General features: G+C 39.4%; 1 protein-coding gene across 3 annotated transcripts in view; it reads left to right on the top strand.

Annotated features, from left to right (window-relative positions):
- Positions 1 to 615: 615 nt before the first annotated feature.
- The window catches only part of CMBL (carboxymethylenebutenolidase homolog), a 32419-nt gene continuing 21033 nt past the window's right edge, over positions 616 to 12001 (top strand). Inside the window, exons 1-5 of one of the 3 annotated variants that reach the window (XM_054285272.1) lie at positions 616 to 1689; positions 2474 to 2696; positions 3482 to 3589; positions 4654 to 4796; positions 5937 to 6028. In XM_054285272.1, the coding sequence (XP_054141247.1) occupies positions 2482 to 2696; positions 3482 to 3589; positions 4654 to 4796; positions 5937 to 6028 (558 nt within the window). In that variant the 5' untranslated portion in view covers positions 616 to 1689; positions 2474 to 2481. Of the gene's footprint in view, positions 1690 to 2107; positions 2152 to 2173; positions 2697 to 3481; positions 3590 to 4653; positions 4797 to 5936; positions 6029 to 7013; positions 7503 to 12001 lie in introns of those variants that run through there. The other 2 variants (XM_054285273.1, XM_054285275.1) reach the window with 2 other exon arrangements.

Raw genomic sequence — 12001 nt, 5'->3', positions numbered from 1 at the left:
GCCATCCACGCCGAGCTCCTGCATCCTGCTGTACAGCCCGCACACTGCAGCGCTGCAGGTACGAGCGGGTTTGTGCGGGTTTTGTTTAAAGTCGTGGCTTTTTCTTCCCCTCAGAAACGTAGAGCAAGCGCTTGCGAGGTGTGACTCAGCATGTTCGGGAGACTTTCATTTTAATTGCTGGCAGAGTGCCGGCTCATTTAAATGCAATTGGGGGTTACTTTCTTCCATTTCTTTATTTCCCCCCCGCCTTTTTTTTTTTTCTTTTTGAGATGATGGTTCAGAAACCGGTTATTTTCCCTCCAGAGGAGGGGAAGACCTCTGAGGAGGAAGACTCAGGAGAGTGTGTTTGAAGTGATGGTGCCACATAGCAGTATCTACATATTTACTAGCTGTAGATTCAAGTATCTGAAAATCAATTCTTGTTTGCTCTTCCAGTAAATTCTCAAGTGCTTGCAGTTGGAAATGGTGACACACCAAGGCTGTGGGTTTTCAGACCCTCCTAAGATAATAGCTTTGATAAATGTAAGAGGGGGAAATTAACTTTTAAGCTATGTTTCAATAGCATCTTAGATGTTTAGGGAAAAGATGCTGTTTGTATGTACTACAGTAGATGCAGAAACACTGAAGTGTCTTGCCTATGCTACAGAGCTTGCAAGTGTATATGGTTTATAAACCATACAAACCAATGCTATCCCTCACAGTCTTGCATCTGGAGATGTTTTCATCAGTGAATATATCTACATCTTTAAATATCTCATGTTCTATGTGTTGTTTTACATTTTATCAGATAGTATGAAATGTTTTCAACTAAAGCCTTTGAGGTTATACTGGTAAGGGCATTGTATTTGTGTTTCTGCAGTTCTGAAGTATATGTTTCTTTAATATTTAATCCCTGGTATCCTTATATTTTCTGGTTTAGTCTAATCAAAAGGAAATAGGTTGTGAATGGAAAATTAATTATGAACTTTTTCTTATTATATATTTGCGCCGTGTTGTGCCTTATATGCTCATTTATTCATTCATTTTTTCCTGGTAAACATATTTTAATTAGAAGTCCTATATGTGAGACCACAACCTGTAGAGAAAAAAGGGCACTTATGGGTGTGGCTTATTTAAAAAGAAAAGGTAGAATACTTGTATAGATATGTGCCCAGAGATAATACAGCTTTCAAATATGACACAGCTTGTCCTCAACTGATCTGAACAGATCTGCCAAAATGAAATCTCCTGGGATCTGCAATCTAGCCCTGGTGATACTGCTTGGGAGATTCTAAACTTTAAAGTCTGCAAATCCAGAATATCTTGGCCTCTAGAATTCTGTCCAAATTTTCTGGCTGCCAAGTTGTTTGTTGACTTTCCTAAAACTGTCCCTTTACTGCCACAAATCTTTAAGTCCCTCTTGTCCAGGGACAGTTCAGTAATCTGCTTTTTACTGTTTCTCTCTGTATTTTTGACAGAGTCAGGTTTGAAGATCCTTGTTTCTTTACTAGCAAAGTTTCTATGGCAATACACATGATTTATCTGTAGAGAGCTTGGGTAAAGCTTTATCTAAATTCTTTCCATGTTCTTGAATCATTTGTAGATGCTCTGTGAATATTCAAAGGAGTTATTCAGGTTTGTTCACTCAGTTGGTTAACCTAAGCTTGATGGCAGAAAATCATTAACTTGGGTCCAAGGAGCTACCTACAGGTGTGTTAGATTCTGCCGGTACTTTTTGACCTTTGTGAATTACTTGTTTATTTTCATTTAAGCAATAGTTTGAAAAAAATTAACCATATCCTACTCTTACCCTCTTGATAAAAGATTTGGCTCAACTTGAGGAATTTGCTTTTTTATGTTCAGTGCTGGTATATATTTTATTTTGGCGTCTTTCCTAAGTATCCTTCTTCAAAAGTCTGCAACACCTGAGGCTAAAGCTGTTTAGAAAAAGGATTTATTGACACTGAAAATTTCAGCTGTGTAATATTTTAAGTCCCTGGATGAAAAAATAATGCTTAATCTATGTGTAGTTATATCTTTCTACACAGTAGTTGTTTTTTTCTTTAAAATGCTAAGTCTTGTATTAAGCCTTTACTGTCTACTAAAGAAAGCTATGCATTCGTGACAGGAAATGCACATGAGGAAGAGTGGAAGGACGGTCTTCATCCCTATGTAAATAGTTTGTGATGGTTGCCTTGGTGCTTGCTCATAACTTTATTTTGATTTGCTACTCACTGTAGGGCATAGGAATCCTAGCATGTACCAGGTCCCTGCTGAAGACTTCATAACATAAGAAACTCTAACAATAAACTTATTTATGTTAAATAACCCAATGGGCTTTTTGAGTAATGCTTCATTTTTAGATCAAACAGTAATGAGCATGTTCACCCTATTACTGTAATGATTAAAAAATTCAATAGTTGATGATACTGCTGACATTTTTCAGTGTGGCATGCTTTGGTATTCACTGCTGAATGTTTTTTTTTTTCCTTAGCATCACTCATGGCCAATGAATCGAGGCCTTGCCCCTGTGACATTGGGGACAAGTTTGACTATGGAGGCCGTGGGCAGGAGGTGCAAGTTGGGCACATCAAGGCGTACATCTGCAAACCTTCTGCCTGCACCGACAAAGCTGTCATTGTGATTCATGATATATTTGGGTGGCAACTCCCAAACACCAGATACATAGCTGATATGCTAACAACTAATGGATACATGTAAGAAATATTACTGTTTTCCAAGTGTCTTTTTAATAAGAAAAGTGTTGAACCAACTGGTCCCTTTTTTCATATAAACCATACAAACACAAATAATTTCACAGTCTTACTTTATCCCTTTCTCCAAGGAGCTTTCTGGTAAAACAGTGAAAGAAATCTAAAATAATTGAGTAGTCTTACCATAATGAGTTAGTAGGTAAGCACAGAAGAACAGGGGAGAAACAGAAAATTTTCTTATTCTGCATCTTTCATCCTCTATGAGCCTCTAGCAGCCTGCTTCCTCCCTTTGTGCAACTTGGCTGTTATGGTAAAAATTCCAAAGATGCTGAAGAGCTTTTCTAGGAAGGGAAAGTGTACTAGCTTGTGCCAAATAGAGAAACAAATTCTCAAATATGTGAAAAGCATATTGAGTATCCTCTTTCCTGTATTACTGGGTTAGTGTTCCTTCCAGGCTAAACATATGCACCGTGTAAATTGTAGTTTCTTTGGTTTGGTTTTGAATTTCTTTTTTAAGTTTGGTAGGAAACCACCAAGGATTTTCAGTTACAGTTAATTATTGAATTAAGTAATGAATTTTAACAGGGTAAAATGTAACTGGAAATTATACTAAGTCTCCTTATTAGATGTAGAAAATTATTGAGGGTTGCTGGTATACTGCTTTGGTGTGGGTTAAGTACTATGTATTCATTCAGCAAAAGAATTTGTTGTGTAGTACATATGGCCTTCCCTTTAATCCCTTTCCAGTATTATTTCATGGACATAAAATATTCTCATTTTTCTTGCAGAGCCATCTGCCCAGACTTTTTTGTGGGACAAGAAGCTTGGAAACCTTCTAATGACTGGGCAACTTTCAATGACTGGGTGAAAACACGAGAAGCTGGCAAAATAGACAAGTACAGCCATTGTTCCTCGTCCACCAAGGGAACATCCCTATTTCATAGGAATTTTTTCCTCAGTGAAAATGTAAAATTAGATCCTAAATTATTAGTGGGTCAAATATAGCTGCATGTCCACAAATAGAAAGTTCATGCAGCTCATGGGACAAGCTCATGATGATGTGAGTGGTGCTTTACAGATAAAAGTAGACATTTGAAGCATAAAAGTTCCCAGTGTTTGTCTGTGCAGAAAGTAGAAGCAAAATGAATGAATGAAAAGAGCCAGCAAAGGCTAGAAAATGCAGCTCACTCTGCCACTTGGATCCCTCAGGAAGGCACAAATTCCATGGATTTTAGATAGGGTGCAAATGCAAACACTATGTAACGAGGGAACATTTCTTCTGCTCCCCATCAGATCACAGCTAGTTCAAAGCATACTGCTTTCCCACTTTTCTGTATTTTTTCCATTTTTATCTGCCACATAGATTGATTGCATAAAGTAACTGCTCATTTAGAAAAAACAATTGCAAATTTGCTTCCACAATTTTATAAAATATTTGTCATCCTTGTGAGAGATGTTTTGCATATAAGTCACATTTGTGATAACAGGATGCTCTTGACTGGCTGTGAGTCTCAAACTTTTATTTGTGTTCCCTTTCATGATAACTACTGCTATTTGTGAAATTAATTGGACTGCTGTTCATAAAATCACATCATGTCCTAGCAACCATGACCTGGGAAGACTGATTTTCTGCTTTGTCTTCTCCCCTGGAGTTTGTCTTGTATTTTAGAAATTAGTAATAGTAAAGTGGTGTTGTGGGTTGACCCCAACCAGCAGCCAACAACCTGGACTCAGTTGGTCCCACAAGAAGAACAGGGGTGAGAATAAGGGAAACAAAGCAAGAAAACTCATGGGTTGAGATAAAGACAATTTGATAAGTAAGGGAAAGAGGAAAACCAGGAGTGATGCAAAGACAGTCCCTGTGTCCCAGAAGTAGACTGATGCCTGCCCAAACTTTGAGCAGCAGCCACCAAAGAGAAAGAGGCCAGAGCCTTAACTCACTTTCATTTGCATGTCTCAGAGAAGTTGATGTCGTCCTCAAGTATCTAAAGGACCAATGTGGTGCGAAGAGGATTGGTGTCATTGGGTTTTGCTGGGGTGGAGCAGCAGTGCAACATCTGATGCTGAAAAATCCCCATTTAAAGACTGGAGTGTCCCTCTATGGTGAGCCTGAAATACTTGCTGCATTCTGAGCAGAATACCAGTGCAGGAAGCAATTCTTTAGGGCTATTGCTGTAACAAAATTCAGTGTGATTTCTAGTGGAACAAGGAGATGTTATTGTAAATCACTATAAGTGATTTGATTTTGCACACTCACAGTTTTACCCTTAGGTGTACCCAGCAAGATCTATGTATTTAAAGAGTGGCATGACGAGGGTCACAGCTGTGAACATAGTGCCAAATGCCATGGCCTCACTCATTTTGTGGTGATGACAAAAGGGCTTCTAGGCACATCTTTGCATCTTTTAGACAGTGGTCCCTCATTACTAATGGGACCCATTTTTATCTCTCTGTTTTAACCCTGTAGTCTCACACATTACTCAATGCATTTATACTGCCTTTGATATTTTTCTTATTAACCTCTGTACTTCCACAGAACCCAGACCAACTTATTGGTTATTGTTTATTACAAATTAGAGGTGAAAGCAAATTGAAGATATTTTTCCATAAAGATTATTGGGATTGTTTTGCTGCACTGATATGCTGATCAGTTGAGTCCATTCAACAGTGTTACTTGCTAATATTTTACTTTTTTGTTGTAATAATGTTAGGAATGAAAAGAGTAGCCAGAGTGGCAGCTGGTTAGTTCTGCTGTAACTTTTATTCAAATGCATTTGAATAGCCAAAATTACAATGTCAATTTGTCATGAAATCATATCAGTGTAAATATATGTACATTGAAATTGTAACCATGTATGTGGAATGATCAAGATTAATAATTATCTTAAAAATGATCTTCCCAAGCCAGAGGTGAGCAGTTCCAAAGTGTCCACGTCTCACAGAACCCTGTCTCTGACAGTGGTCAGAAGCCACTGCTTAAAGCAACCCACACAAATGGGGCAAGTATAAGAATTCTTTCCTGATTTTTCCCACAGATCTGGTCTCTGGTCTTTTTTTCACACAATTGATGTTATCTCTAATGACATTGCAAAGGAACTTTTAAGCAAAGTGTGTTAAATTCCACTACAAACTAATCAGCTGTAACTGATGAAAATGTCCTGAAGTCTCACTGTATAGATTTTGTAGTGTTTTAGCTACTTTAGGTAGCATAACTTCTTGTATGTATGTTTTCTTCTTCCTTAGGAGTGATCAGCCGTTTTGAGGACAAGCAGAGTCTGCTGAATCCTACCTTTTTCATTTTTGGTGAGAAGGATAACATTGTTCCATTGGAGCAGGTGAGTTTCCCGTCACAGATATTTGTCTTTTTAATGCTTTTTGTGCTTGCTTTGTAATTTGGTTTTAATGAACACAGAGTAGAAAACTAATTTGTACTTTTCTTTCTCTTTCACTAAATCTTATAGTACTTCTACACAAATTGTTGTTGTTTATCCCCAAATCAAAAAGTTTTACTGTGACACTAAAAGCATTTTCTGTTCCTGTTTGGAAATTTGGGTGATTTTCATCAGTTCCTAGGAAAAGAGCTCATGGTTATCCAAAGAAAGCTTTCTGACAAGTTTAAGATAGGAGACTCTTTTTAGTGATACCAATGGTCCATAAAAATCTGCCTGTTCCAATGGAATCTCTTGTGGCAGAATTAAAAAGATCCTGTGGCTATCCTTTTCCTTTTCCCCCTGTCCTGCAGAGATTCTCCTTTCTGTCACTCTGTCATTTCTCTGGAGCCTGAGTGGAGAATGCTTGGAGAAAAATTATTATCTGCCAAGGAGATCAAAGGGAAACAAGTTTTTACTGAGTGATGTTGGCTTTAATTTCCTAGCCAAAAGTTCCAGTCACTCTGAACTGCTGATTTTGTCTCTGCCCCTCCTCCCTCAACTTCTAATTCAAACTCTTGCCCCAATTTTTAAAATGTGTGGTCTATCAGCAGCAACTCATACAGTGTTCACTACATGATAACCTTCTCTTGATGCTGAGCAGTAGGTTAGGTTTTTTACCTTTACAGGTGTTAATAGTAATCCGTGTAATATTTTTTTACGTTTTATGCAGTCACAAGGTATTTTACTGGGGGAAAAAAAAGCCTAGTTAAATAAAGCAAGTGCAGTAACAGAAATGCATTTAAGTATAAAACTAGTAGAAGACAAAACAGTGGCAAGGATAAATTATGTCTGTCTTTCAGAAAAGTTAAAAATGAGGACAGCTTTGGGACTGTAAGTGTAGAATGTGTTAACTTTGTACTCAGCCAACATAGAATGTTCTGTGTTACAGGTCACCTTGCTGGAGCAGAAGCTTAAACAAAACTGTAAAGTTGATTATGAAGTTAAAATTTACCCTGGACAGACACATGGGTTTGTGCATCGCAAAAGAGAAGATATCAATCCTCAAGATAAACCTTATATTGAGGAAGGAAGAAAGGATATGATCAACTGGCTGAATAAATATATTTAGGTTAAATTAATGTTGATAAATAAAATCAATTGTTGTACGAAATCAGAAAATAATAGACTATATTGCTTAAAATGTTCTTACAACCATAAAAATATATTGTAAAACTCTTCTGCAATAACACTACTTATTTGCACTTACCTTCTAAATAGGGGCTTAGAAATGGTTTTTCAAATGTTGAAAGCTATAAATGTAAAGAAGGTTTTTAACAGTGGTTTTGTATATCTTAAAATTATTAGAATTTTATATGGCATCTTTTCTGGCACCTGAGAGTTTTTTTTATATCAATGTCAATATGATTAAAAACCATTGAAACTCTGCCCATGCTTGAGAAGTTATCTCCTTAAGGCTGTGTTAACCATTGTTTAACTGTGAGATTTTCAGCTCCAAGATTTTAGGGAAATATTGTTTACCTAAAATAGATTAGGTACATTTTAAATATATATATTTATATTTATATCTATCTATCTATATATATTACTATATTTATTATTGTTTAGTTCTGGGTTGTAAGACTGGGAGATTTTCTTGGAAACAGAATATCCTCTTCAGACTTCATGAAAAGAGAGCTAGAAAAGGGAAGGGGAAAGACAATGGAAAGAAATGTATGTGAACAGAAAGGGAGCTGCAAAAAGTTGGGAACCATGACTGAAGTGAAGAGATTAGAAGAGATCACATCATTTCACAATTATCTTGATGCAAATCCTTCATCAAATTGTTCCTTTATCACAGGTTTCTCTCTGCTATGATTTAATTGGGTATTGTCATTGGTAAGGTACAGCCCATTCCTAGTGACTGGGGGAACATTACCCTGTTTCAGCTCCTTTGGACCCTCCCGGTGTAATTCCCAAAAACCATGTGGTGAGGTCTTGCCTGTATTTGTGATGCTGAGGGAATAGATGTGGCTGAAATACTGTACTGAACATTGCCCATTTTCCCCTTGGGTAAATAAATATGTGTGAGCTCAGGGAGTTTTCAGAGAATATTGCCTTTCTAGTTGCAGCCTGAAAGGCTCCATGGTTTCCATTGCCCCACAACATTTTTTCTTTTTGAGTTTGCTGCTGCCAGCCATGCCTGACAGCTCCTTGAGGAAGTCACATTCCCTCTAGCTCTTTCCTAGCTGGGGGCCTAAGTAGTCTGTGGTGGAGTTGTAGCTGCATGTGTTTCTGAACTCCACGGTGTCTCTTTGGAGTCTCCCACCATGTGGGTCCCACCTCAGGTCCCAAATCCCCAGCAGTGCTTCAACCATCCCTCCATTCAACTCCTTTCTTCACATTACTACTTCCTTCCTGCAATCCACTCTGTATGTCCCTTGAGAAAATAGTTCTCTCTGCAGCACACTGGTTGATATTAAAGAAAATCTCCTACCTTTCAAAAAGATTTCATGCAAGCCTCTGAGGCAAAAATGCAAAATCTTCCTTTGCTCCTTGGTTCATGCCCTTGGTCAGTGATTATTGCTGTTCTGTGGTTTGGACACTGCACATTGTGTTTCCATCTCCTTGCTCAATGATTTCAGGAGAGATGAGCCTTCAGTTCGTACTGGGTCCAGCCAGTGCAGGGAAAACCTCTTCAGGTCTGCAGGGCATTGTTGCCATCAGTCATGCTGGAAGGAACAGTTCCTTCACACTGGAAAGTTCCATGATGCCTCCCCTGATCCTGCCCTTGTGCTCAATCTGTGCAGACTCCCAGGGACTTATAGACAGAGGGAAGAGCCAGACAGTGACTTCTGTGCTTCCTGCCAGTCCTGGCATGGTTCTGTTCTCAGCAGGGAGAAGAGGAACAGTTTTCCAGGAGAGAACTGCAGACACCTCCATGCACTGGCATGGGCACACATTGTCCTGCCCAGCTCTAGGGAATGGGAACATAGCGATGCACAAACCTGCCTGGAAGAAAGCAATGTAGGATTGTGGTTCAGGTAATCTGTAAAGTGTGAACTCAATTCCCAGCTCTGGATTCATGCCCAGTTTAGCAGGGTTGCTATGAGAACAGAGAGAGATGATGAAACAGAACTCCTCCACAACGATTTTCTCATGCGGATTTTAAATAAAAGAGCCTTGGTTTCTCTGAAGGTAATGTCTTGGTTGGCAAACCTGTCCAGCTTGGTTTTTTATGGGAATGTACAGATGTCTTAGGGAATAGGGCGAAGTGTTGCTGAATTTTCCCTGAGATCGGGAAAGACTGTAAAATTGAAAAGTATTTTGCCAAAATGAATTTTCATTGGAGAATTCAAAGTCTCTTGCTGTAGGACAGGTGTTACATTTTATTATATATTTTGTTTTATAGGAAAAAAACCAAAACCAGGTGCATTAGAAAAGCTCATTGCCAGCAGGTCAAGAGAGATTATCCTGCTCTTCTGTTCAGTTCTGGTGAGGCCACATCTGGAATGCTGTGTCCAGTTCTGGACTCCTCTGTACAAGAGAGACACAAAGCTCCCAGATCAGGTCCAGTGGAGGGCAACAATGACAATGAGGGGACTGGAACATCCCTCTTACAAAGAGAGGCTGGGACAACTGGGCCTGTTCAGGCTCAAGGCGAGATGACTGAGAGAGGACCCCCTCTGTGTCTATAACTATTTGCAGGAAAGGGGTCAAGATAACAGAGCCAGGCTCTTCTTGGTGGTGCCAAGCAATAGGACAAGAGGCAATGGGCAGAAAGTGATGCATGGGAAGTTCCACCTGAATATGGGGAAAAACTTTACTGTGCAGGTGACCATGGACTGGAGCAGATTGCCCAGAGCAGCTGTGGAGTCTCCCTCACTGAAGGTATTCCAAAACTGTCTGGATGCAATCCTGTGCAATGAGCTCTAGGATGACTCTGCTTGAGCAAGGAGGCTGGACCAGATGACTCACTGTGGTCTCTTCCAAACTTAGCAGTGATTTGTGATTCTGTAAAATACACCGTCTAAGATGAAGGACTCGGAAAACTCCATACTGGCACAAGGATTTTGGTAGCATCTGTTATCTTTAATCAGTTTAATATCACACTGGCTTAACTTCTACTCCAATTTGTTTACTTTTTTTACATGCTGAATGAGAGCTTTTTTATGGGTTTCAGTTAAATATTTATGACAACTGTTTGTAATCAACAAAATGCCTCTTCAACTCTGTTCCTTTTTCTGCATTGCTCTCTGTCAAGTTCACCTTTATTGTTGTTGTGTTTTTTTCTTTTTTTACTGTGGTGCCTAACCCAGATAGCCACTGTTTTATCTTGTTAATTTCTCTCAGCTTCTTTGACTCCTAAATTGGAATGGGCTTCTCGAGGCCATAGTCAGCAAAGACAAAGAAAAGCCCTCCTGCTCCCCTCAACTCCCCCCTCCTCCCCCTCCCCTGAACAAACATACATAGCAGCGCCAATATTCCCATAAAAAAATGTGCACTCAGTCAGTATAAAAAAATGCCCTCCGCAGGCAGGAGGGCATCTATGATTTATGGTACATTATAAGAGACTGTGCAATTGCTTTAAAAATGTGTCCCTCTGTACAGGGCCAACTGCACCAATGTGGGGAGCAGTTTTTCCTCAGCTGCAAACTCTGACTCCAAGGAACTCTGCTGCTAGGTCTTGAAAGGTCTTTTTTGTCTTATTTTTTCTTCAAAGCAGGCCCTAGGGAAGGAGCTGAATGATTGCTATGCTGGATTAGTGAGGCTTCAGGGCTAGAAGCCTGACCAGAATTTGAACTTGATCGAATTTGGAGAATTGATGGAAGATGTGATAGGGATAACTAAACCAGTAGATTCAGGTCCAGTCCATCTGAATGCCTTGTTGTAACTCATTTTGGCCACATTCACAGGCACACTAAGGACTGGTTGTGATCAAACTGCCTCCCTACCTTTAACTAATGAGATTTCGATGTGTTTTGCCACAGACCAGAAGTGGTAGCTTAGGCTCTAGAAAGGTGCAATGAATACACAATTTTTCGAGGTAGGTTGTTTTGTCACAGGGACACAAAACAATCTAGTTTAATTTTATTTTAGGTACAAAAAATAAAGGTAGACCCACTGAAAGCACTTTAGTCAGAGCTCCTATGGGAAGAGCAATGGGAATTTGGTACCTACTTCCTCTTTATACCTTCAGAAACCTCCAGCACTCTTTACTTATTTTCTGGTTTCTAATGTTTGGCACTGAAGTTTATCAAAGCCCAGTGAATAACAGAATGCTAAATTTCAGAAAGTGAGGAATGGAATGGGCTAATGAAGCTCCAAAACAAAGTTCCCCTTTCAGACCATCTGTGGAGCAGATGGTGACACCTGTGGCAATACATTTCCTTTCCTTCCTTTCCTGCCACTGCTCTATTAAGAGCTTGTGAGGAAATTTCACATCTGGGCTGGTAGTTTGCCCAGAACTTCAGCAAAGCAATGCTAATGTTATTTGTTAGGGGGATTGCAAGTTTTTCCAACTGCACTAATAAACTGTTCCTCAGTTTTACTTCCAGGTGTTGAGCTTATAGATTGTTGGCGATTTCTTTAAAGTTCTTTTTTTTCCCCCAGAATCCTTAGAAAATTAAGAAAATTGCTAAGAAACTTTAGGTGGGTGGCTAAGCCAAAAAAAAACCTATGTCCTTCAGTAAAGAAAAAACCCTTCTTTTTCCTCTGACTCCTTTGAACAAAAAGCAGAAGGTAATTCTTAGGGTTGGGTGTTTGCAAGAAGAAGGAGATGCAGGGGGAAGGGATAAGCTTGTGTGTTGTATATATTTGCAAGAACTGTAGTTTGCAGTGCTCTGTGATGCTGCTTTGGAGAGCAGTGAGCTGGGAAAGCTTTCCCTGTCAGTAGGACAGCAGTGGGGCAGCAGCTCAGGGTAGGTTAGCAGTGCAAGG

This window comes from Melozone crissalis, unplaced genomic scaffold (assembly GCF_028551555.1).
Source record: "Melozone crissalis strain CALT ecotype California unplaced genomic scaffold, PUWL_Pcris_2 ptg000042l_1, whole genome shotgun sequence".
NCBI classification, from domain to species: domain Eukaryota; kingdom Metazoa; phylum Chordata; class Aves; order Passeriformes; family Passerellidae; genus Melozone; species Melozone crissalis.
The sequence above is the reverse complement of the archived record's forward strand: the minus strand, read 5'-3'. Positions and strand labels throughout refer to the sequence as shown.